At 40.2% G+C, this 27,927-nt stretch overlaps 1 protein-coding gene across 1 annotated transcript; it reads right to left on the bottom strand.

The window, feature by feature from the left end:
• Window positions 1-1,823: 1,823 nt before the first annotated feature.
• Window positions 1,824-3,738, bottom strand: LOC132226447 (F-box only protein 31-like). Its single transcript, XM_059681101.1, is given in 2 exon segments — window positions 1,824-3,183; window positions 3,186-3,738. Coding segments are annotated over 2 exon segments (1,473 nt in total). The 3' UTR covers window positions 1,824-2,263.
• Between the last annotated feature and the right edge of the window lie 24,189 nt (window positions 3,739-27,927).

Below are 27,927 nucleotides of genomic sequence, written 5' to 3'. Positions count from 1 at the left end.
ATGCATATAAGATCTTTGGTTAATCTCTTCCCTCCCTCCTCCCTCCCCTTTTCCCTCTGAGATTTGTCAGTCTGTTCCATGTTTTCATGCCTGTAGTTTCTGCTCCTGCATTGAGCATCTGCCCCTTGGTGGTCAGTGCACATCATAGCTACCAGCCAGTCAGCCAGTCGGCTGGTTGGTTAGGCTTTTATATGTATGGATAATATCATCAATACACTGGACAAGCACAATAGTCTATGAAATAGTGAGACAATCAAAGTCCCTGTGAACAAAATTATGGCAAAAGTTTGGATAGTTGACGTGGTCCTGAAGCAAGAGAGTGAAACTATATTCCTGACCAAAAAGTGAAAGTAAACTACTTTGGTGATTTTTGCTTCACGCTTTAGAAAATAAAGCATTTCCAGATCTGTGCTGCATACCAGGTGCTTCAGTATATGTTGATTTGTTCCAGTAAAGAGACCACATCTGGAACAGCAGATTAATTTTATAATTAAGTTTATGATAATTTACTGCCCTTCTTCAAGTCCCATCTGCCTTTTGCAAAAGTCACACAGAGAGTTAAATGGGAATGCTGAGCATCATCACCCCTGAAGCTTTTAAGTTCCTGATAGTGGCACAAATATCTGAAGCTTCCCAGGGATATGGTATTGGTTCTGGTTTACTATTTTGAAAGGGAGATGGGGCTCTATGGGCCTCCTTTAAGTGCTTCCTACATACTAGTCACATCATAGGCCAGGGAACCAATGTAGGTGCTTTGCCAGTTGCTGAGCATACCTATTTCAACTACATATTTTTTTTAGAGGAAATAGCCATAGGGTAAATTATCAGAAGAACTGAACTTACTATGAAATGGACTGGGGCCAATATTTATTATCAAACCCACATAAGCTCTGGTAGATCTCAGGATATTTTAAGATAATAAAAAGGAGCTCAGAGCCAGACTCCAACAATTCCTGAAAGGTCCGCATGTTTCTTTTACTCTTGGGCAAGTCATTCTAGAAAGTGGTGGCAGGTCTCTTTGAGGAAGACCAGGCAGATTATTTACAGAACATAAATGCCACAATATGGCATGAGGCTTCCTCAATGGTACAGAGTCCTTCCTTTATTCCTGGGCCTCTTTGAAGTGATCGGCTCTGGAATTAGATGAGACCCCAATTCAGGCCTCTAGTTGCCTGCTCTAGAGATTTTCTCCAGTTATAGAAATCAATCAGGTTTCTCTAAGGAGTGTGGGCTACTAATTTTGGCTCTAGAGACCTCATTAGCAGTTATCCACTGTCAAAAATATTTGTGTCAAACCCTTGGGGATACTTTATCCCCAAACCTAGGTCTATATATATGTAGAATTATTATGAGAAATTGTCTCATGTGATTATGAAGGTCAAGAAGTCCCATGACCTGCTATCTGCAAGCCATATTTCTAACAGGCAGGCAGAAAGGAACAAATCTCCATTCCACTGCCTTTTATTCTATTCAGACCCTCAGTGGATTGGACAATGGAGACCCACATTGGGCAGGACAATCTACTTTATTGAGTCCATTGATTCAAATGCTAATCTCATCTGGAAACACCCTCAAAGACACACTCAGAAATCATGTTTAATGTGGGTACCTCAAGACCCAGTTAAATTGACACACAAAATTAACCATCACATTACCTGTGATAAGTCCATTCTATCTCCTTCCTCTATCATATCCAGGATTTTTTTTTTTTTTACAGAATCTAATTTTATTTAAAGCATGAATTTTATCATTGGTAACACATAATGGTTTTCTTTGAAATGAGGCTCACTTTAATCATTTAGAGAAAACATCTGCAAGTCAACAATAGCTTGTCAATCACTCTTAAGTAAAAATGGTGTTTCATTAAAAAAAAAAAGCAGTCCCACTTGTAACTCAATCAATGAATTAATTGCAGGAGTGCTTTTCCTCTTTTTTTGTGTGTGATTAATCACTATGCTTTCATTATGTTCAATTTGTAACAATGAAATTGGGGGTCACCACAACATGAGGAACTGTAGTAAATGGTCGCAGCTTTAGGAAGGTTGAGACCACTGGTCTAAGGTTTATTTCTACCTCAGTTTCTGGTTCCTACCCATCCTGGCCCTGGTCTGGGCTTGGGCAGGAGGCAACCAACTGATGTGTTTCTCTCACATCGATATTTCTATCTTTCCTTTTCTCTTCCACTCTTTCTAAACATCAATGGGAAAATATCCTCGGGTGAGGATTAAAAAAACAAACAAAGGTGGGTAACCTGGTCAGAAGGTCAAATCTGCAAGCTGCTCCTCCTAGGGGGTCCGGAATGAATGTCCTTGAGCATCTCCAGGAAGGCCTGCGGGGATGGTGCCTCCACATTCTGGAAGGTGTTCTGGACTCTGCCGAACAGGACGAAATATTTCAGCTCCAGCCAGATGAACCCGAAGTGGTTCTCATCGAACAGGATGAAGACTCCAGGAAGGCTCCCGGGGTAGGCGAAGCCATGTAAGGTAACAGTAACAGTGTCCACGCCATAGAAACACATCCTGCAGGTTCGGGGGTAGTTCTGGTCTCTTGTGCGCGTGCCCACAGGCAGAACAAACGGGACAGGCTGCTCCTCCAAAGCTGCAGCCCCGGACTCCCCGACGCTGGGCTGGGCAGGGCTCTGCCAGCCATGGCCCTGGCTGTCCTCAGTCCCGTCTTCTTGCTGCTGCAGCTGCTCCAGGATCATCTGCTCGTCAATCTCCTGGATCACACGGGAGAGCTCGTTGAAGTTGCGGAAGAACTCGCCATCTGGCAGCTGGATGCGGCGCATGAGGTGGATCTCTAACATCGCGATGGAGTCTCCCTTGATCTTCGTGACCCTGGCATACTTCCCATGGAAGCTGAGCATGGCGATCTTTAGGCCGAAGGCATCGTAGTTGCCTTGGAAGAGGCCTGGCCTGATGAGGTCTTCCAGGTGGCACGGCGGGAGGTAGAGGCGGCGGTAGGCCAGGCAGTCATACTGATATCTGTCCTCCCCCAGCGTCAGCACCAGCGCCCGTTCTTTCCTAAGTCTCGCTGTTAAATCCTTTCGGTGGTCTGTCTTGTTGCACTGGAGGGTGAACCTGTCCTTCTGAATCTGCACGTGGCGGCTGTGGGGCCTGATGCGGAGGCCTTCCATGCACTCCACCGTGGCTGATTTCCTCTCCGTCAGGCGAATTCTGAACGAGGCTCGAATTGCAGTGGGCCATCCACATGGGTGTTAAGGGAAGGCCCGTACGTCCAACCAGTAATGCATAAGCCATCCACCACGACATTCAGCAGTGATCTGTAGTCCTTAGTATCTAGCTGCCACAATCCCAAAATGTGTCTGTAGGGGTGGAGCAGCTTCGCATAGACTTCTCGATAAGACATACCTATCGTCTCCAGGTTCTGCAAGTTTTCACAAACGCCATACTCCTCCCGGCAGCGCCGTCTCCAGATGCTGTCGGTGTGCAGGATGCGGTGGAATCGGGTGTAGGCCTGGGCCAGGCTGGGCAGATCAGTGCCAGGGAGCGAGGCGAAGATCTCCACCAGCAGCTCAGGAGGCAGGTCTTGCAGCGAGCAGTACGGGGGCGGCATGGGGCTCGCGATTCCTCCACTCTCAGCACAGCACCACGCTGCCGAGTCCGCCTCCACGTGCTTTTCTTCCGGGGCTGCTGTCTCAGCTGGGCCCTGGCACTGCTGACGACACCGACATCCCCGCGAAGAGCCCACACAGCAGATACCAGCGCACTCCTCCATGCCTCCCTGAGTAACAGCCACCACAGTGTGGGCTGCTTTGCCTCAGCCAGGCTTTAAGCTGGCTGGTCCCGCCCCAGAATCCGGCCACGCCTCCTCAGACAGGAGCCAATTGTAGGACTTTATTATTTATTTATTTATTTATTTATTTATTTATTTATTTATTTATTTATTTTCTATTATAATCGCCAGTTTATTCTGTTCATCAGATTATTTATTCACTTGATTTTTATTTTTATTTTTTTAAAATTTAATTTAATTTAATTTTATTTTTTTATTGCTTAAAGTATTATAAAATGTATTACATATGTGTCCATTTTTCCCCCCCGCCCTAGACAGTCCCCTAGCCTCCCCTAACCCCCAGTGTCTTATGTCCATTGGTTATGCTTATATGCATGCATACAAGTCCTTTGGTTGATCTCTGACCCCCCTCCCTCCTGCCCCCCAACCCTCCCCGGCCTTCCCGCTGCAGTTTGACAATCTGTTTGAGGCAGCTCTGCCTCTGTATCTATTATTGTTCAAAAGTTTATAATGGTCTCTATTATCCATGAATGAGTGAGATCATGTGGTATTTTTCCTTCATTGACTGGCTTATTTCACTTAGCATAATGCTCTCCAGTTCCATCCATGCCATTGCAAGTGGTAAGAGTTCCTTCCTTTTTACAGCAGCATAGTATTCCATCGTGTAGATGTACCACAGTTTTCTAATCCATTCATCTACTGATGGGCACTAACATGTTTCCAGATGTTAGCTATGGTGAATTGTGCTGCTATATCCTTTCTGATTGGTGTTTCTTGTTTCTTGGGATATATTCCTAGAAGTGGGATCACAGGGTCAAATGGGAGTTCCATTTTCAGTTTTTTGAGGAAACTCCATACTGTCTTCCATAGTGGCTGCACCAGTCTGCATTCCCACCAGCAGTGCACAAGTGTTCCTTTTTCTCCACATCCTCTCCAGCACTTGTCCTTTGTTGATTTGTTGATGATAGCCAGTCTGACAGGTGTGAGATGGTACCTCATTGCTGTTTTGATTTGCATCTCTCGGATGATTAGTGACTTTGAGCATGTTTTCATATGTCTCTTGGCTTCCAAATGTCCTCTTTTGAAAGGTGTCTATTTAGGTCCTTTGCCCATTTTTTGATTGGATTGTTTATCTTCCTTTTGTTAAGTTGTATGAGTTCCCTATAAATTTTGGAGATTAGGCCCTTATCAGATATGTCATTGGCAAATATGTTTTCCCACACAGTGGGTTTTCTCGTTGTTTTGTTGATGGTTTCTTTTGCTGTGCAGAAGCTTTTTATTTTGATGTAGTCCCATTTGTTCATTTTTTCTTTAGTTTCAAGTGCCCTAGGAGCTGTATCAGTGAAGAAATTGCTTCGGCATATGTCTGAGATTTTGTTGCCTTTGGATTCTTCTAGAATTTTTATGGTTTCCTGTCGTACATTTAGTCCTTTACCCATTTTGAGTTTATTTTTGTGTATGGTGTAAGTTGGTGGTCTAGTTTCATTTTCTTGCATATATCTGTCCAATTTTCCCAACACCATTTATTGAAGAGACTATCTTGGCTCCATTGTATGTTCTTGCCTCCTTTGTCAAATATTAATTGAGCATATTGGTTCGGGCAGTATTCACTTGATTTTTAGATTTATTTGTTGATAGATGTGTATTTGTTGTTCATAATTTGTATCTTTGCCTTTTTCTTCTTCTTCCTCTTCTTAAAGTATACCTTTCAGCATTTCATATAATACTGGTTTAGTGGTGATGAACTCCTTTATCTTTTCCTTATCAGTGAAGCTCTTTATCTGACCTTCAATTCTGAATGATAGCTTTGCTGGATAAAGTAATCTTGGTTGTAGGTTCTTGGCATTCATCACTTTGAATATTTCTTGCCACTCCCTTCTGGCCTGCAAAGTTTCTGTTGAGAAATCAGCTGACAGTCATATGGGTATTCCCTTGTAGGTAACTGAGTTTCTTTCTCTTGCTGCTTTTAAGATTCTCTCTTTGTCTTTTGCTCTTGGCATTTTAATTATGATGTGTCTTGGTATGGTCCTCTTTGGATTCCTTTTTTCTTTCTTTTTTTAATGTATTTTATTGATTTTTTACAGAGAGGAAGGGAGAAGGATAGAGAGTTAGAAACATCGATCAGCTGCCTCCTGCACACCCCCCACTGGGGATATAGCCGCAACCAAGGCACATGCCCCTGACCAGAATTGAACCTGGGACCCGTCAGTCCACAGATCAACGCTCTATCCTCTGAGCCAAACTGGTTAGGGCCCTAACAAGAGTTTTTAAAGAGCAAATGTTATTAGAAAAACTCTTAATACAGTTCAGCCCCGTAAAGCCTTTGACTTCACTGGTTTTGTTATAGGTAAAACAAGTTAAGCACAGTTACAAAGAGGTTATGATTGTGTGATGAGAAGGAAAGGACAGATTTCAGTGAGATTTTCATACTGTAAGCAAGGAGAGGCTATGAAGTCACCAGTAGCATTAAATCCATTTTTTGGAAAATAAATAAGGTTCCCCTAAATTTATTCCATAAACCATCAATTTTGGTTTATGTTTATCTTATTTATTTATTTATTTATTTATTTATTTATTTATTTATTTATTTTTAATTAAATCTTTATTGTTCAGATTATTACAGTTGTTCCTCTCCCCGCCCCCCATAGCTCCCCTCTACCCAGTTCCCACCCCACCTTCTGCCCTTACCCCTGCCATTGTCCTCATCCATAGGTGTATGATTTTTGTCCAGGCTCTTCCCCCCCACACCTCTTCCCCCTGAAGAATTGTCAGTCCACTCCCTTTTTATGTCCCTTATTCTATTATATTCACAAGTTTATTCTGTTCATCAAATTATTTATCTTCTTAAAGGATACCTTTCAGCATTTCATATAATACTGGTTTGGTGGTAATGAACTCCTTTAGCTTTGTCTTATCTGTGAAGCTCTTTATCTGACCTTCAATTCTGAATGATAGCTTTGCTGGGTAAAATAATTTTTGTTGTAGGTTCTTGGTATTCACCACTTTGAATATTTCTTGCCACTCCCTTCTGGCCTGCATAGTTTCTGTTGAGAAATCAGCTTACAGTCATATGGGTACTCCCTTGTAGGTAACTAACTGTTTTTCTCTTGCTGCTTCTAAGATTCTCTCTTTGTCTCTTGCTCTTGGAATTTTAATTATGATGTGTCTTGGTGTGGTCCTCTTTGGATTCCTTTTGTTTGGGGTTCTCTGCGCATCCTGGACTTGTAAGTCTGTTTCTTTCACCAGGTAGGGGAAGTTTTCTGTCATTTTTTCTTCAAATAGGTTTTCAATATCTTGCTCTCTCTCTTCCTCTGGCACCCCTATAATTCAGATGTTGGTACTCTTGAAGCTGTCCCAGAGGCTCCTTACACTATCTTCATATTTTTGCATTCTTTTTTCATTTTGCTTTTCCGGTTGGGTGTTTTTTGCTTCTTCGCATTTCAAATCTTTGACTTGATTCTTGCGATCCTCTAGTCTGCTGTTGGAACTCTGCATAATATCCTTTATTTCAGTCAGTGTATGCTTAATTTCTAGTTGGTCATTTTTCATAACCTTGAGGGTCTCACTAGATTTCTTGAGGATCTCACTACATTTATCGGCGGTCTCACCAGACTTTTTGAGGGTCTTACTAAATTTATCGGCGGTTTCTAGAAAGTTCTTGAAAAACCTTAAAAGTGTGGTTTTGAACTCTATATCCAGTCATTTGCTTTCCTCCATTTCTGTCATTTGTGACCTGTTTCTTTGTCTCCACATTTTTTATGCTTCCTTGTGTTGGTAGAGTGGCTTTGTGTGCTAGGTGTCCTATAGGGCCCAGTGGCTCAGCCTCCCCAATTACCTGAAGTGGACAGTCTTGGTGCACCCCTTTGTGGGCTTTGTGCACAGTCTTGTAGTTAAGCCTTTATTGTTGTAGGTATCACTGGGAGGAATTGACCTCCAGGCCAATTGGCTGTGAGAATCAGCTGTGTCTATGGTGGGAGAACTTCTGTGCTGAAGACAACCTTCTGGGGCAAGACTTGCTTCAGTGGGGCTTTGGTGCTTACTGAGTCTGTGCCCTGAGTGTGTCCCTTATGGATCTGAGGAGTTGTAATCTGGATGGTCCCACTCTGACCACTGGGTACACTGGCTCTTGGATTTAAGGAGGTGCTAATTTAGCCTCTTCCTGAGGCTACCCAGCAGGAGCTATGAAGAGATCTGAAGATTCCCCTTCCTTGTTTGGGGTTTGGAGGTGCCCAGATGAGGCCCAGCTGTGAAGCAATGCAAGCTGCTGTGGGGCCTTGGGCCTTCTCTTGGAAGTTCTGGGTCTGTCTGGCCCAGCTGCAGTTTGTTAGGTAATTATTAGATTGCAAAGGGCCAGGGCATTCATATGCAAAAGCCTCTGCCGAAGCTTGGGTGGGGTGGGGTCTCAGGGAATCAACAGGGTGGAGCAAGCAGCTATGGCTGATCCTCAGCCCTGCCCTAAGGGGCCCCAGGTCTCAGTGTCCCGGTAATCGGTAATCCGTGCCAGCATCTTTGAGAGAAAGCCACCCTCGAGTTCCGAGTTCTGCCCGCTGCCATACAGTCCAGTTTCTCCCCGTATGAGTCTAGGTCCCCAGAGACTCACCAGGAACTGGAGTTCAGAGCAGTTGGGGGCTTGAGACTCCCTCCCGATTCAAAAAGACAGCCGCGTCCTCAGTTGCTAGTCTTTGCCCTGTGCGCCTCCGTACCTCTGCACTTTACTTCCACACCTCCTCTGGGTCTCAGTGTGCTTTTTTCTTTCCTTCTAGTTGTAGAATTTCCACTCAGCCAGCCTTCCTGTGGTTCTGGATGATGTCCGTTTTGTATTTTAGTTGTAATTTTGAATTTGTTGTGGGAGTCAGCAATTTCCGGTATTTACCTACGCCGCCATCTTGGTTTTTCCCATATCCAGGAATTTATAGCATGTAGTCCACACTGAATCTATATTTCAATCAACTGAAGCATGTGTGTAATAAGAGTAGAGAATAAGAAAGATTGTCACCTATTTTTTAGGTAACTCCCACAGGCAATATTCTGTTAAGGTATTTGAGCAAGGCATGACCAACCTCATCTGAGAGCCAGAGATCACTGCTTCTACTAGTAACAGGTCTCTCCAACCTTTGCAAGTAAAAAAAAAATGAAGTCATTACTAGTAAATCCTGCCAAATATCTTTATTCAAATTCTCAGTGTTCTAGTTTTTCCAAGTCTTTCATATAAAAGATATGTTGATCCTGGAATTTAAACCATGAAATATTTGGCATATCCATGTTGAATCAGAGTGTGAGTTTGATTTTAGCTGATGCCAGGAGACATGATACACATTTAGGGTATAGAAACTACGTTTTTTTTTTTTTTTTTAAAACAACAACTGAGAATTAAATATTTTGATCACATCATTTCCTCCCTTCTTCCCTTACTCCTTCCCTCCTCCTTTCTGTTCTTCATTTTCCCTGCTCAGTCCCTGTACTTCCCATGCTATTCATTATGGTCTATAGGAGCTACTTCTCAGTCCTTTAAAGTCTTGGCTTCACTAGGCTCTTAATTCAGGAGAATACAGGTAATAGTTTAAGTAATTGCTTTTGTCATTGCGTGCCATGGAATGCCAATATCTCATCCTCTGAGACTAAACAAATATTTACTAGTTTTAGGACCCTACCAGTTTAGGTAACTGATTCTAGATTTTCAGTTCCTGGAGGCCTTGTTGCCTGCAACCTTTTCTGTTATAAATTACTTTATAAATCAGGCTTCTTAGTGTAGAAAACAGAATCCATCCTAGCTAGTTTAAGCACAATGTGATTTAATCAATATATTAGCTTGCAGAATCTCCTGGATCGGCAGAAAATGAGGCTTAAATATTGCACAATTAGGAGATATTTGGGGTAATTAAATGAGTCTGGGTGGCCCAACTTTCAACTTCCACACCAATATTACTCATTCTCTATTGCTGCTTTATGCTTCTTGTTCTTTATCACATTAAACATGTTACATATGGCCCAGCCAGCATGGCTCAGTGGTTGAGCATCAACTTATGAACCAGAAGGTCGTGGTTTGATTCCTGGTCAGGGCATATGCCCGGGTTGCTGGCTCAATCCCCAGTGTGGGGTGTGCAGGAGGCAGTCAGTCAATGATTCTCTCTCATTATTGATATTTGTATCTCTTTGTCCATATCCCTTCATCTCTGAAATCAATAAAAATACATTTAAAAATATTATATATGTATATATGATATACATATCAAATTATTTTGTTTATTGCCCAATTCCACCTACTAAAGTGAGAGGGAAAAATTTATATTTTCTTTGTTGCTGCATACTCAGTGCCTAGAAAAATGCTTGACTTACAGTAGGTATTCAATAAATATTTGTTGAAATAATGAATAAATAATCCTTGTCTTTTTATCAAGTGGAAGAGAGAGAGAGACATTAAACATATGCAATCTTCCAAATAGAATGTAAATTCCAGTCTGTTGTAAGTTGTACTGAACTGTTCTATTGTCAACTTGATTGAGCTAGAAATTACTTTGCCTAGAATCCCTTTCTCTGTGGGTTGTGGGCCCACAGAGGTAGAAGCTACAGGGGAGCAACAGCCATAGACCTCCCCACAAGCTCCTCCTGCAGTCTCACTTTGGAAGGTTAACTTACTCAATTTCTTGGGTTACCTGGGAAGCTCTGATTTTCTCACTTATGTTTGCACTTTCGGGGAACTTGTTAAGGACTCTATTCTGATCCTCCAATTCCCCACTTACAGGTCTTCACTTGCCCTGCTCCTCCTATAATTTTTGTAAAATCAAATTCTTATTCTAAATTCTATTATCCAATAATACTCACAGTGACTGTGTCTCTATGAGTAATTCCCAACTAACACTTACATGCTGTAAAAGCATTGTATGGAAGCTGATTATGAGGAGACATGTCCAAGTTAGGAATACACGGAGGGAATGATGATGGGCTGCAAATTGATGAAAGAGTAAGATGGTAAATAAGCAAATGGACAGTAGAAGCATCCAAGGCAGAGAAAATAGGATATCAATAGTAGAAGGAAAAAATGGTCAATGAGAGGGAGGGACTTAAAGAAACTTAATGTGATGGGAGCAAAGAGTTGGAATGGAATCATGAGGTGGAAAGCAGCTAGAAAGCCCAATAGGGATCAAAGTATGCAAGGTTTTGAAGACCATGACAATACATATGTGTGTGGCACATGATCATATTTGTATTTTAAAATTATTACCCCATCTTCAGTGCAGATAATTGTAGGTGGCAAGAATGAGTGCAGGTAGAGCAGTTAGGTAGCTAGTGTACTGTTCTAGGGAATACATGATGATAACTTGGAATGGTAGAGATGAAGAGAAGTACAAATGGGCAGATCATGAGTTTGATTTTGGATGCATTAAGTTTGGGGTATCTTGAGACATCCAATATGATGTCTCTTTAAGAAGTAGGGGTCTAGAGCATAGCTTGGAAATCTGAGCTAGAGATATAACTTTAGGAGGCATTTCCATATGTACAGTCCAGTTGAAATGATCACACCTTTGCTTGTGTAAATAAATCCATTAAGTCAGAAGCTAAAGAAACAAAAATAAAACAGGAGTGCAGTGGTTCTAATAGTGTGGAATTTTCTTGCTGCCATTCCATTCAATAACTACATACCCTGTATTGAGTGAGATTTGGGAGATATGTATCAAAGCCCAGAGTGAGTTTTTCACCGAGTTGAATGTGATTCTAATATTTAAAAACACTACACATAGTTTACACACAATATAACACCTAAATATAAGACAACTCCTAGAGATCAACTAAAAAAATAATCAATCTTTCAAATCCTGGATGAAAAAAATTACTGAATTAAGAGATGGCATCTCAAATATGGAAATTGGAAATTTGAAGAGATTTTCTTGGGTAATTTTGACTATTTGTCTTTTTTTTTTTTTTTTTTGGTCTGACAGGCTGATATTATATACTAATCTTCATGTAAGAGGGAAGTCCACTGTAACTGGGTGGATGAGACAATTTAGGAAAAGAGAATATTAGGACCAAAAAAAGAGCCTCTATGACAAATCCTGGAGAAACTCCAAAATGTATTATCCACACATGCGAGAATAAATCTAAAAAATAGGCAGAGTAAAAATGACCAGGAGTAGAAACTTAAGCTTCTGTAAGATTGACATATTAGCTATTCTGGGGAGGAAGTCTCTTCAAATTAATAAAAAGGGGAGCTTTAATTTAAAAAGAATTTTAATGCATAGTTGGGCTCTCATGAAATAAAAAGATCTCCAAGGGGCAAAGGAAAAAAAGGAGGATATAAGATCAGCAGAATCTAAAATGGTGCACAATGAGCACATTTGAAGAGATTCTGTGAAGGACTTTTTACAAAATCTGTAGAACTGTCCTCTGTGGACCTGTTTCTCTGTGGACAGGTAAGTCAACCTGTACTACTGTAAAGAAGTGCTTTGGGCAGGTGACAAAACCAGGGAGTTGAACTCAAGACTCCCAGACTTAACCTGTGAGATTGGAAATGAACCGGAGCCATACCAGATGGGTAGCACCTCTGGCTTCATAAAGAAGCAAAACCAAATAATCTCTGGAGGAATGTATTCTCGATGTAGACTCCCAGGTTTTCCAGTTTCAATTCAACCACTATGAGCTCACAAATCATCCCCAGGGAGAGAAACAATGGATTTAGTTTCTCAACGGTTTCAGATTTCAGATGATGAAACTATTAGCTATGGATATAAGGTAATTGTGTGTATTAGTTTTCCATTGCTGCTGTTACATATAACCAAAAACTTAGTTAAAAACACACAAATTTATTTTCCAATAGTTCCTGACTTCAAAAATCTAAAATCAAAAGTGTTGGCTGGAATGTGTTCCTTTTGGAGGCTTCAGAGGATGGTGTGTTACTTTGCCTTTTCCAGCTTCTATAGGCTGCCTATATTCCTTGGCTCTTAGGTTCTCCCTTTATCTTTAAAGTGCATCACTGCAATTTATGGTTCCTTTATCTGACCTTTCCTCTGGATTTTCTCTTAAAAAGATCATTGTGATTTTAGACCCACCCAAGTAATCCAGGATACTCTCTCCATCTCAAGATCCTTAATCACCTCTAGAAAGTCCTTTTTGCCATGTAAGATAGTATAGTCATAGTTTTGGGGGGATTAGAATGAAGACTCATGGGGAAAGGGTGCATTATCCTGTTTATCGCACTATGCATAAATGTTTAAATAACTTTAAAATAATGGAGTCACAAAAAGATATGACAATGTCTGAGAGTAACTGTGTAGATCTGAAAAGAAAATTATTGAAAAGAAAGAAAAAAAACAGATTGCAACCCTTTCCCCAACAAAGCGAGATAGTAGTCAAATAGTTAATGGAGCAGTCAAATAGGATGAAAACCAAATTGGTGAATTTTGTGATGTAACCACTGTTACATTTAGGGAGGGGAAATGATAAGGTTGGGTTTACAAGGGAGTAGAAAGTAAGAGTGGAGATGTATGGCATGGGCTAGTGCCAACTGTTCCTGGGCTCAGATGATATTGCAACAATAGATTTCAGATCTTTCCCACGAATATTGTGGCATGGCTAAGTCAGGCATGAACTGACAGCATGGACCCTAAGATCTAAATATCATGAGGCTTACATGTAGATTAGATTTTAATTCAGGGCTTTCTCTGGATTTGGCTCCATAAACTATGCATTGGTTTTACAGGGCTAAAATATTTGGCTTGATTCACTGTAGCTCCTTTAATGTCAAACCTCATAGTCCAACAAATTATCCTTGGTGATCCAGACCACCTAAGTATTTTCCATCCAATTCTGGTATCTATTAATACAGAGATTTAGTCTTATACCACAGCAGATGTTTCTGCCACTGAGGGACTCTAACTTTATTAACACTTAAGTAATAATGAGTAATATCTGATTATAGAATTAGATGGTCCAGTCCATTAAAATAGGATTTGAGCCCAATTTCCTGGCTCTAGCTGCTTGTGTTTGGGATCTGAGATTTGGCAAGAAGGAGAGTTTCCTTTCTGCAGGCTGTTTCCAGGAAATGACTTTCATATGAAATACATTCATAACAGTTCTTGGTGTCACATCTTGTGTTGTGTTGAAAGATCTTGGTTGTACAGAACAGCCACAGAGCTACAGCACTGTTTCAGATTAGATTGCAAGGAAGGTCATGGCAGGGTTAATGAGGTAACCTCAAAAATTTAGCCATGGAAAACCTCTCCTCCTGGGGTTAGTATTAAAATTTTTACAAGTAATGTGTTTCAGTATGAAGGTGTTTGGTTCAGTTTATGAAGTCTAATCCTTTGGGTGAAATTCAAGTAACTTAATAGGCAATAGAACTTCTCTTGGTCCTTAGGGAACAACCAAGAATGGAGAGAGGCACAAAGCAATTCATGTGCATCTTTTGAGGAAAAACTCAGGCAGAGAGCCATCCAATAAGAAGCCTACCTGCTCCTCCTGGAGCTCTCTCCCTGCCTCCACCTACCCCTCATTGATTGCTTGATTTTCTCAGGATTTCCTAGTTTCCTCTTTCCTAGAAAGCAGGAACCTCATTAGCCTGTTTTCCTTATCCCCAGAGGTTCTTTTCCTCAGTAATAACTCGTTCCACACTCTAGGATAAGGACACTGGACAGAGAGAAGATTAGAGCAGGACACCTGCAAATCTCACACCAATCTAAGCAGAGTCACAGGAGTTGGTTCAGGGTCACAGGGAGAACATGCAAACAGGAAATGTTGGCTGGCAAGGAACATGAATCTACCCTGAAGTATCTTCTTCACATTTCTCTTGTTGATTCTTTTTCTCATTTTTGTTCATGGCAGGAAGTATGTGTACCTTGTGTTAAGGAAGCTATCAATTGCTTTTAATAACCCAGGATTGTAGTTCATTTGTTAAGCTAGCCTTCAAGGTAAAGTGTGCCCTACAGAACACATAATAGAAAGGTTTCTGGCCCTAGCTGGTTTCACTCAGAGCATAGAGCATTGGCTGGTGGACCGAAGGGTTCTGGGTTCCATTCTGGTCAAGGCTCCTTCCCAGCCCAGGCCTTGGTTGGGGCTCATGTGGGAGGCAACCAATAGATGTGTTTATCTCACATTGATGTTTCTCTCTGTCTTTCCTTCTCTCTTTCACTCTCTCTGAAAATCAATGGAAAAATATCCTCAAGTGAGGGTTGAAAAAAAAAGGTTTCTGATTTCTGGTATTCAGACATCTTAGTCTTTATATGAAGGGACAGTCTCTAGTATATTTGGGCCACATCATATAGCTGCCCAAAGATAGAGTAATGATTTCCAATGAATCACACTTTCCAGTATTCCAGGAATACTATGTATTCCTCCCCCACATGATTCTGAACTTGGACACTGGCTTGTTTTTGGCCAATAGGACATCACAACTATGGCCCAAGAAAGGCCTTGTCCAGCACTTGCATATGGGAATTTGCCTTTTGAAATGTTGCCTGAGCTGATGCCATCTCAAAGCCCAGAATGAAAGGCCATGGAGAGAGACTGAACTGTCCCAGCTGAATCAGCTGAGCCCGGTCACTGGCTGTCCTGCTGGCTACCTGAGTAGCCCATGGAGAAAGCATTAGAAGATCCACCAGGATCTTGAAAAATAATGTCACTTTAAAAAAAAAAAAAGTAGTAAACTTTGGGGTGCTTTGTTGCACAACAATAAATAACTAACACAGGCCAGGATCTTATAGTTTTCATATTACATTCATTTTCTTGCATATGTTTGAGGGTAATTGTGTTTATGATATTTTACAACAAATTTCTATGTCTGAACCTTTAAATATCCCTGTACACATACATTAAAATATGACTTTATAGGGAAGAGGAGATGATGGTTGCTAGTGGCTGGGGTTCGGGGAAATAAGGAAATGTTGGTCGAAGAGTACATGCTTTCAGTTGTAAGTTCTGGGAATCTTATGTACAACATGGTGACTGTAGTTAACAGTACTTGTATTATGTACTTGAAAGTTGCTGAAAGAGTAGATATTTTAAAAATATTTTTTATTGATTTCAAAGAGGAAGGAAGAGGGAGAGGGAAATAGAAACATCAATGATGAGAGAGAATCATTGATTGGCTACTTCTTACATAACCCCTACTGGGGATTGAGCCCACACCCTGGGCATGTTCCCTGACCAAGGATCAAACCGTGACCTCCTGGTTCATAGGGTAACTCTCAACCATTGAGCCACACCAGCTGGGCAAGAGTAGATCTTAAATGTATTTGCCACACACACATGGAAAATTATGTGAGGTGATGAAGGTATTAAGTAACCTCATTGTGTAATATATATATACTAGAGGCCTGGTGCACAAAAATTTGTGCACTCAGGGCGGGGGGGGTGAGGGGTCCCTCAGCCTGGCCTGTGCCCTCTCGCAGTCTGGGACACCTCAGGAGATAACGACCTGCTGGCTTAGGCCTGCTCCCGGGTGGCAGAGGGCAGGCCCAATCCCTAGGTGCAGCCCCTGGTCGGGCTCAGAGCAGGGCCGATTGGAGAGTTGGGGCACCGCCCCCTGTCATGCACAGAGCAGGGCAGATTGGGAGGTTGCGATGCCACCCTCAGTCACACTCAGGGTAGGGCCGATTGGGGGGTTGGGGCACCGCCCCCTGCCACACTCAAGGCAGGGTCGATGGGGAGGTTGCGGTGCCACACCCTATCACGCACAGAGCAGGGCCCATCAGGGGTTTGGGGAGCTCCCCCGTGTCACGCACAGAGCAGGGAAGATCAGGGGGTTGAGGAGCTCCCCCTGTCACTCACAGAGTAGGGCCAATAGGGGAGTTGGGGCGCCACCCTCTATCACACACAGAGCAGGGCGGATCAGGGGGTTGGGGCACCACCCTCTATCACCCACAGAGCAGGGCCGATCAGGGGGTTGGGGCGCCGCCACTGTCACACTCAGGGCAGGGCCGATGAGGAGGTTATGGCTCTACCCCGTCACACACAGAGCAGGGCCTGTTGGGGGGAGGGTTGGGGCGCTGCACCCTGTCACACACAGAGCCGCAGGGCAATCAGGGGGTTGGGGCGCCGCACCCTGTCACACACAGAGCCACAGGGCGATCAGGGGGTTTGGGCGCTGCCCCCTGTCACGCTGATCCCGGTGCCGGGAGGCCTCGCAGCTCTGCTGATCCCGGTGCTGGGAGGCATATTACCCTTTTACTGTATAAGATAGAGGCCTGGTGCACGGGTGGGGGCTGGCTGTTTTGCCCTGAAGGGTGTCCTGGATCAGGGTGGGGGTCCCCACTGGGGTGCCTGGCCAGCCTGGATGAGAGGATGATGGCTGTTTGCAGCTGGTCACACACCCTTCAGGGTGGGGGTCCCCACTGGGGTGCCTGGCCAGTCTGGGTGAGGGGCTGAGGGCTGTTTTCAGGCTGGTGGGTGACTGAAGCTCCCAACTGCTCCTTTTTTTCTTTTCTTTTTTTTAATTCTGGGCCAGCTTTAGCTCTGGCTCCAGCTCTGAGGCCTCTGCTGCTGAAAGCAGGTATCTGGTTTGTTTGGGTTCTATAATCAAAACACTCTATCAACTCCAGCTCTGAGATCCCGGCTGGCTGAAAGCAGGTTTCTGGGGTTTTGTTTAGCTTCTATATTTGTAACAATGTCTCAAACTGCAAGCTCAGAGGCCGGCAGCGGCAGGTGGGGAACGTTGGAGTCCTCCATCACTGAAGCAAGAAAGCCTCATGTTAACTTCAAGCTGCCTGGCTGCCACCGCCATCTTGGCTGGCAGTTAATTTGCATATCACCCTGATTAGCCAATGGGAAGGGTAGTGGACATACAGCTAATTACCATGTTTCTCTTTTATTAGATAGGATATGTATATAAAGTCATCACATTGTACCTTAAACTTACACAATGTTATGTCAATTATATCTTAATAAATCTGGAAAAAATATAAAAAGTGACAATATAGAAATGGGACTGTTTTCCATAAGGCATACCCAAAATCTGTCTTATCACTCAGCACTGCATATGCATATCCTATATAATACAAGCCTAATATGCTAAGTGTCTGACAACCTGTTGGATCATTTGGTGGTCATGATGTGTACTGACCACCAGGGGGCAGACGCTCCAACCGGTAGGTTAGCTCGGGACTGGGGAAGACAGGCCAGACATGACCTGGAGCCCTCCTGCAGTCTCTCCCCAGCCCAATTGTGCACCAGTGGGGCCCCTTGGCCTGGCCTGCGGGGATCTGGCGGAAACCTGCTCTCTGACATTCCCTGAGGGGTCCTGGATTGCGAGAGGGTGCAGGCTAGGCCGAGGGACTGCTCCAGTGCACAAATCTATACACTGGGCCTGTAGTATTGTATAATTAAAGGTGGCACAAGATCATAAAGTTTGGGTGGAAGAATGTGTGTAATTAATTGGGAAAGTAAAAAAGACATATCAGCGTGTGTGAATAAGCATGAATGCATGTGTGTCTGAATACACATTCAGAGAGGAGGAGGGGTACAGATATCAGGGAAATAATTAGAGGAAGCTAGTTAAATAGAAATGGTTCTTGGGGGGGGTTATGATGTACTAAATAGCACAGGTGGTAGAAACATGTTAACATCTGAGTTCAAGACCTAATGAGTAAAACAAGCTACATGTGGCATGTAAGCATTGGCTCATAATTAAAAGTTAGATTAATGAAAACATTGGTATTCCTGGGGATTCATCCCTAGGATTTTTTTATTTAGTCTTTATATTGTTTGAAATTGTTTGCAAATTAAATATTTAATGCTGGAGCCGCAAAGAAAAAAAGGATGTTGTAAATGCAAATAATCTTATTTTGTCACTAAATTGCCTACATATACACTGTCCTATGATACCCTGTTGTTGTTTTTTAACTACATAGAATAGATAAACAATAGGTTTTTTAATGACTAGGAAAAGAAAATATATTAAAGAATATTCACAATTAGAATTATGTTTATAAAGCAATGCTCAGCTTTATTCAAAACATTCTAATGTGTATGTGTGTGTGTGTGTGTGTGTGTGCATGTATATGTATTGTGTGTTTTTCAAAACACGTTTTTAGTAGCTAAAAAGGTCTCCAAGTCATTGGGACTTCATAGTAGTCTGTCTTTGAGTTAGCCAGCTCCTTTTCTGAAAAGTTTCCTTCCGTGTATGCATGTAATACCCACTTGCAATGAAACAAAATGAATCCTCTGGCAATAACCACTTCCCACAGATCTGCAATGTAGTGAGGACACTATGCATAAATATACACCCAATTATTTCTGATTTGTAATAGCAATTTAAATGTACACACACACACACACACACACACACACACAGATACATCATACATATTAAGACACCACCTGGTTGGGATCTAAACTTCTGGACTGTTCTGGCATAGAAACTCACATCTCTTGTTTGATGGCAACAATTGGAAGCAGCATCAGTTAAATCCTTCTCACTGCTTTCCTAATTGTCTTGCTGTTATAACAGTGGATGATTTCTTAGGAAGAAGTCACTTGATGTGGAGCAAAATGCTATTTGCTGCACGCCCCATCCAGAGTCACTAGGTTAGACAGCTTTCACCCCAGAAAGTGATGAAAACAAATGGAAAGGAAGCAGGTGTGGCTGCTGGGCGTGCTGTGCCCAATGTTCCTTGGGGTGTAATGATACCTGGCATTGCAGCAGAGGGGTATGAGGAGAACGTTCAATGGCCTGATTTCTAAACAATTAGCTTAAGGGCTCTTCTTTGTGCTCATAAATAATTTTTATATTGCAATCTTACCTCTTCCCCCTTCTTGTCACTTTACACCCTCCACCTCCACCACTCACAACACATTCTCTGCAAAAATTAAGAAATCAGTATGTCATTGTCAATGGTGAGATTTGTTCACAGCAAGTTTTCAATGAGGATGGGTTAAACGACTGTACTGTAGTTTGATTTTAAAGGGGTATTTCTTAAAGTGTGGTCTGGAGACCAGTGCTTCCACAGAGGGTAAATGACACTCCAGGGCAATGTAATGTGTTTGCACTTGCTTTCCCAAGGCAGTGCTAGAATTTTCCTAGGAAATAAATAAACAGATAGCAAAAAAAGTTCATAAATTGAGAATACAAGTCTGAAGATCAATGAATCTAAATCTTCTACTGGTGTCTTCGTAATACCCGAGGACACATGCTACCTACCATTTTTCATGCCTTCTCCACTGGAGACCAGTTGCCTTGTTAAAGTTACTTGTGAAAATAGATTCCTGGTACACTATGGGAAAATTCTGGTTTAGTAGGTCTGGGGTGGAAGCAAGGAACGTGTTTGTTGTACAAGCTCCTAGAAGATTTTTATGCACGTAATTTTTGAGAACGCCTATCAAAGATAATGAATAAAACCTCAATGTCTATCAATACCTTGATGCACAGGATTGTTCATGGATAAAGATTTCTAATTCACTGAAGATAAGTAGTATTTTATACTTTGAAGTAATTTGAATGATCAAAGTGCTATTTATGTATATTTATATATAAGATAGTTGGTCTTCAAAATCAGCAGGGAAAGGAAGTTAACATATATCAAGTCAACATTTTTACTTCTCTTTTGCTTTTATTAGGAATTTACTAGAGAATATGTTCTACTAAATGAGGGCCCAGAATGAGAAAGAGTAGGAAATAAGGTCTAGGAAACAAGAGATCAATGGGAGAGAGGTGTGAGGCAATGCCTGATGTGGGTAAAAGGAAGTCCCAGGCACGTAACTGCAGAATTGTGATAAGCAACTCCTCTATATTGGAGCAATGCTAGGCAGGGGTAAACAAGGCTTGATGGCTTACTGTTCATTTGGCTGCATCATTTGAGGTTTAAGAACTCAACCCTAAGAAGCCAGAATACCTGGGTTTCAACTCAGTTTCATCACTTACTAACCACGCAGCAGATTATTTAACTGTCTTCTATTTTGCAGAATGAAAATAGTCATACTACCACATAGATGAGGATTAAATTAATACACGTAGAGTACTTAAAGTAGTTTCTGATACATAATACTCAGCCACAATAATCTTTTTATTATTAAAAATGTTTTAGAGTTTTGTTGGATATTTTGGAGGAATTACTGATAGGCACATGGAATATTGAACAAATATGCCTCTCCATGAGACAATTGCAAATAGTATTGTAGAACAACTTTCAGTTGTCAAGGATATTTACCATCATAAATAAGTATATAAGCATTAACTATTGAATTAACCAACATTGTGGTTTAAGTGTTTTGGAAGGTTGTAGAGAGTATGTTGTGTGTGTGTGTATGTGTGTGTGTGTGTGTGTGATTGCAGTGGGTATGTGGTGGGTAAAAAGGACATCAAATGATAAGGCATCAGATTGTGAAATCAAGATATAGCAGTATAAGCATATTATTTAGATTCAGCCCTAGGAGTTAATATTGTCTCTAGGGATTATGATATTGAAGTGTGGCTTAGTAAGACAAGGAACTATTGATTTCCTTTATAAGCCCCGTGGCACTATCCAGCTTTTTCAAGTATGTACATGTATATTTTGCTGACATTTTGAGTGAATAATTAAATTAACATATGTTATAGAATACATTAGGCATGGTAGGCAAGCCATATAAGCTTTATTACCAATAGGGTTATTATTAAAATTCTTTGACTATTTTCCAAATATGCAAGCTATAGAACAAAAATTAGCTCAGAGCTCTGGAAATTGAAACTATTCAGTAACCTTTAGGTCTTATCTCCAGTGATATTTCAAAGCCAATGGTGCTCAACCTGGCCTGCAAATAAAAATCATCTGGATTATACACTGCAGTCACCTAGGGAGCTCTAAAAACTCCTAATGTCCCTGCTCTATCCAGACCAATTAAATCAGACTCTCTGCGGGCGAGTCCAAATATCAGTATTTTAAAGCTCCCCTGGTGATTGCAATGCATGGTCAAGGTTGAAGACAACGGTATGAAAATATTTTGAGTGGTGATTGATAAGATTTTATACTCACTGGCTTTGTAGTAAGCAAAATTTCACATTCACCAGCCTGGTAGGAACAGATGTGGAACTGGTGGTAGTTTACAGAAATAAATATACCTAAACTATAAATATATATATGTGTGGGTGGGTGTGGATGTGTATTTTTTAAACATTGTAATTTGGATGAGGATCATGTTGGAACACTTCTTTCGTTAATTTTGTCAAACTATATATAGCTGTATACTAGTTTTTTTTTTGAGTTATTTAATGCATAAGTCAGATTCTCAAATCTTAGAGAGGTTTACATACCGATTGCTATTGTTAAAACACACTGGTCTATGTGAATGCAAGATTTACTACCAAACTAATGAATAATAACTAAATCACACCAGGAATACCTAGTATTAATTCATTACCATGTAACCCATATTACAGTTTATAAATCAGATACAAAATCCAATAATTATAGGACAACTCCTATGTAATTACCTCGTCGCCACATAGTAATTACAGGGTAATTTTGTTAATAGTTTACATCACACACCCATAAAGAGAACTGCTATTACTTTGCCCCCTGAACTTGAAAATAACTGGCTAGATTATGCTAGCATTAATTTAGGAAGGAAACAATATATAGTCTTCACTATATAGTTTAGGATACAGAAGTCAGATTTAGTTTGTAACCTGCTCAGTATTTAGCATTGTATTAATTGATACTAGACATATTTAACTTGTAATGCAATTGGTACAGGAAGGATTCAAGTATGCTCTCTGTTATTTTGTAATATCCAACATTTAAATTAAATCAACTAAGCAGGTGAAAGTAGATATCCACAGGGGAGGAATGGACTTTGTCTAAGAACATTTGGAACATTGTAGAAAATGCTGCTCTTCCTTTGAAGATGTAGCCTAAATAGTTTTATTATAGCTGAACTTGAGCTGACCAAAGGCTTCTTTAGCAATGGATGTACTGCAACTTGCTTAGCTCTCCACAGGGAGGTGTTTTCTCCCCCACCCCAGATGGTTCAGTTCCATTGGCAGCACAATATGCTGGGAAGCTAAGGAAGACTGATGTAGGAGGAAGAGCAATGGATAGAATTGCCACAAAATGAGGAAAAACCTAATACCCTAAACTGCTCAGCAAAGGGGATTACAGTCTAGGAACCCATTCTAAAGAAGGACAAAGAAGTTTCTGCCCATGTTCAAGTAGAGTTGACACAGATGGGAGGTTGCATCTGGAAGAATGCTATGTGGGTGAATTTCCTATGATTTAGTATGGCGATAATGCCAATAACTGAGGTGAGTCTTTTGAGGAATTGCTTTAGAGTGGCACAGAAATGGTGACAAGTCACAGATGTATTTGCCAGTCCTCTACCACCTTGGAGAACAGATAAAGCCCAAACAGGAGAGGTTCTAGGAAAGTACTCAGAAAAGCCTGCCTCTGCTTTAGGGTCACAGAAGTCCTCAGGCATTGAGCTGAGAAGACGGTTCCTTCTGAGACTCTGGGATGAGGTTCCAGATATCCTGGATTTGGAGCATTTTCTTGTAATTGTTTAAAGTGGTGGAAGTGACAACCAGAGAATATTTGGAAGGTTATAGAAAGGAAGCTCAATTAAATGATGAAACCCAATCTATTAATTTCCAAATCTTCTTGGCCATGTAAGGATGATCAAACCTACCTTTTAACTAAGGTCCTGGATATTTATAATAGAAAACAGAAGTGTTTGGATCAGCTTCCAACTACACCAAAATAGAATGCAGACTCCTTGATTCCTGTCTCCCCAAACATAATGAGGTAATTGTTAGCGAATCGATAAAGCAATGAAACTACAAACAGGATGCAAACTCCACTGGGGCAAAGCTTTGTAAATGGAACAAATGTATCCTGAGGCCTGAAATGCCTACTTAATTAAGAAAAGAAAAAAAACCCCACCCCAAAGTTTGACCTTTAATGCCCTCCACAAAGTGTCTTCATATTAACTGGTGTCTTTTCCCCCCACTGCGCACATTTGTGCATCATACAACTCAGTCATCAAGAAAACTCATCTTTTGTTAAGTAAACCCTGCAATTTCCTGTTACCAGGCTTTTTCTTTTATCTGAAATTACCCATGCATCAGATTCTTGCTCAAATCTTACTCTTTTTTTTAAATTTTTTATTTATTTTTTAATTAATTTATTTTTTTTCAAATCTTACTCTTTAAGGCCCAGCATAAATGCTACCTCTGCCAAGGGAGTGTTTTCTTATCACCTCAGTAAAGAGACCCCTCATTGTTTTTGGAAATCCTAGACTTATTTGTTCTATACTTTTATACACATCTTCTCTATTGACTTATGATTGTGGGAACAGGTACCATGATTTACACTGTTTGAGTTATTCAACACAAAAATATGTATTAAATTTCACAATATAATTAAAACTAGAATGAATGTATCTCTATGTGTTTCTTTTTGAAAGTTTAAGCATTTTTAGGTTATGTAAATGACTGGTCCCCAGGAGTGCTGGTCCATGGAATAAACATTTTTAGTATGAGATTTTGACCCATTTTTTTCTAAAAGTATTTTTATTATTATATTGATGACCATCAACAACTTCTTTTTGATTGAAATTGAAGATTCAGTGTAAAAATTTGAAGATGACTTCTTTTGGTAATGTTAACAGGAGATCGAAGATTATATAATTAGACATAGGAAACACTTTTTGAAGGGATAGTTAGTTCCTTAAGGCTGTACAAGTAACCAGATCTGAAAGTAGGAACAGTGGAAAAAAAGGTCATGTGTACTGTTGGGAGAGCCTACATGGGGGTTTAGGAGATGAGGGCTGCCCATTTCCCTCTATAACTAGCCATGTGAGTCAGGCAGGCCAGGGAACACCTCTGAAAAATGTGGAATTTAGTTTATGTGAGTTCCAGGACACCTTTTAGCTCTAAGACTTTATGAGTCTAAAGACAAATATGCTGTGAATAAATATCTTAGAAATACTGTAAGGGAAAGAAAACAGAAGGCTGTGATGAAACATTATACTATTGGAAAAGCCAATAATGAAGCAATGATATTTTCCCTCCACATACTTGGTCCTAGGAAAATTATGGCTAGGCACCCTCTCTCATTTTCCCCACATCCCAGCCATTTATCCTTATTTCAATCCCAAGGACACTGCTTTCAGATTTCTCAACTGATCCCAATGAAGATAGAGCTGAAGGCAGTTTAAGGTATTGTTTCTCCTGCAGAATTCTTATAGGGGCAACAGCAGGCCTGGCAGGTTTCCAAGGCCCCCCAAAAGCAGGTTCCAATGTTGGAATTTTTAGGTACTTTTATAGGTGATTAGCTCCTCAAATGTCATCCACCCCACAATCATCGCAGGAGAGAGTTGAACCGTTAGGATAGATCACTCTAATTATTTGAGTGATGTCTACTATTATGACTCCAGTCATTTGGGCACCATCACTTTTAAAACAACTGAAATGTTTTAGCTCAAGTCAGTTTCACAGAGCACAGGGTCAAGTGGCCAGCCAGGGAAGACAGGCATTCAAGCCGTTCAGTCTAGTCATTGTGTTATTACAGCAAGCACAATGTTCCCTCTGTCACAAGGACTGCATCTCTCCCTTCCATGACAGTGGAGGTTTATTGCAGGAGCATGTGTGTTTTCCCACCACCTAACAACAATGCCTGGAACATATTTTATGTTAATATCCATGAATTGGAAAACGATTCTGATTGTGTTATATAATTAATGAAAGTATTATACAAACATTCTTATCAGGTTATTATTTCCATCTCGGTGTGGTAATTAACAAATAAATCTTCTTAATTGTATTAATGTAAGATGAATTAGAATCTAATTATTTAGAAAGTTTAGATTTTAAGGCAAGTAATTCAAGGTGTTTGAAGTAATATGTTAGAAAATTGCAGGCTAGCAGTTTCCTGTCTGAGCTAAGTATACATTCACATTTACTTACTATTTCTGACTTTCAGGGTTGTCGAAAATTCAACGAACTTTCTCTTCTCTTCACCGATAGTTCCCTGAAAGAAGTCTAGAGGTGACTTGCAAAACCATGTCTGGATTTAATAAGGGACTGGAGTATGGGAATGAAATATGTGCTTTATAAAATACAGATCTTTTGTGCAGAATGAAATTCAGATTTTAGTTTATTTGTTTACAGTTTCAGGGAAATTGTAGTGAGTGGTGTTTTTCCACTGGCCTCCAAAATTTTTTTATTTTAATAGACCAAAGAAATACAGACAATATTCATTTTTTCTGCCTTAAGAGAAAGTAGTTGGTCATTGATTTAGAGCCCCACCCCAAAGTGAAAGACCACTGTGATGAGTAACTCAAGACCATTTCTTAATATGCTAACCAGTGAAGCAAAATTGGAAAGTGCCATGATTGATTGTCCTAGAGACATTCATAAAAGAACACTACCATTTTTCTAGAGAGTGTCCTTATGCATGAAATGAAGTCACTTTCCCCTAAACTACTTAGTAAAGGCAGCCAGCAGTAGTGTGAATGATACCCTCAAATATTCCAAAGTAATTTTTGATTCTCAGATGATTTACCTTCTTAGTTATATTTTACATCACTTGATACCCAATAAAAATTTAGCACATTTTCATAGTGTTTAAGGTTGACTTAAGAATCTTTTAATTAAAAAATAAATATTTGTAATCTATGAAGTGATTAAAAAAAAAAGATCTGTCAGATCTTGAAGAATAAGGACCATTGAAACAGCCTCAACTCTTACTCACAGCTGCTATGAGTAAATTATATAGTGTTCTGAAGAGCAATTTGGCAATATGAATGAAAAATCATATAATGCATGTTTTTTAAATACAGTAATTCTGGGAATTTACAATGAAGAGATAATGTTGTGTGCATAAAGATGCATTGAATATACCAAGGATATTCCTCACAGTGTGGCTGACACTACCAAAAATTGGAGCCAAATTAAATGTTCAACAACAGACTTGGGTAGTATAAATTAACAATCATTAAAAGTGATGAGGCAGATTTATATTTTCGCAACGTATATTGCTAGATGAAGAAATAATTTCAAAACAAAATGAATGGTATTAAGCTATTTTCTAATTTAAACTATTTCCTATGAAAACAGTTTTTTAAAATCTTTAACAAAATGTCTGACAGGCTATGAGTTTTCACTTGTGATTATGTTTAGATGGTAGAATTATGGGTGATTGTTTTTTCATTTACTTATGTGCATCTTCTATGTTTTTTCCTTGTAAGAATATAAATTACTAATGTAATGATCTACTGCAGTTATTTCTTGTAAGAATTAAGAAAATAAGAATTCTATCAATATATTTTAGATAATAGAGTTGTATTATTATATGGAATATGTCAAAGAAAGAAAGTTTAATTTTTAAACAAACATTTCTATAGCACTTAATTGTATGCCAGAAACAATTTTCTCTCTGTCTCCCTATTTGTCTTCCTGTATTTTATATTTTTTTTATTTAAGTAAAATTTACTATTTTTGGTGCATGGGTCTATGCATTTTGTTAAACACATATAGCAGTGTAAACACCACCATCAAGATACAGAACAGGTCCATCACCCACTCCTCTCATAAATTTCCTTGTACTCACTCCTCTGTAGTAAATCCCTACACACCCAAACTCTAGTTTCTGGAAGCCACTGATCTGTTTCCTTCCCATATAGCTTTCCCTTTTCCATAATGTCATATGACTGCGAGCAGGTAGTATGTATCCTTGAGTTTAGCTTCTTTTCTTTATGCTGTTGTGTGGACCAGTAGGTTGTTTTTCTATTGCTGACTAGTATTCAGTTACATGGATATACTACAGTGAATTTACCCACTCATCAACTGAAAACATTTCAGTTGCTTCCAGTTTTTAGCAAATTTGAATAAAGCAGCTGCAAATATAGGGTGTCCCCAAAATGTATACACACTTTGAATGATCATAAAGTCGGTGTTTAATAACATACAGTTCATTTTCAAAATTTAAAAGAATTCAAAGAAATGAATAATTTTTTTGTCAATGCCTGTTTTCAAACTAATGACCATTCTGGTCCAGGCACTGCTGATAATGCGAAGCAAAGGAATTGCAAACATTAAGAATCATTTCATTTGGTATTTGTGTGCCCTTAATTTGTTGACTGTTGCTGGTTTTGTATTGTAAACTTTATCTTTTATGTATCCTTATAAAAAAAAGTCTAGTGGCACTTAGGATAAATGTTCTTTCTTCAAAGCTTAGTCAAGCTTCACCCATTATTTCAAATCAGTTAAATCTG

The sequence above is a fragment of the Myotis daubentonii genome, chromosome 2 (genome assembly GCF_963259705.1).
Source record: "Myotis daubentonii chromosome 2, mMyoDau2.1, whole genome shotgun sequence".
Taxonomy (NCBI): domain Eukaryota; kingdom Metazoa; phylum Chordata; class Mammalia; order Chiroptera; family Vespertilionidae; genus Myotis; species Myotis daubentonii.
This window is presented reverse-complemented; position numbering and strand designations above follow the sequence as displayed.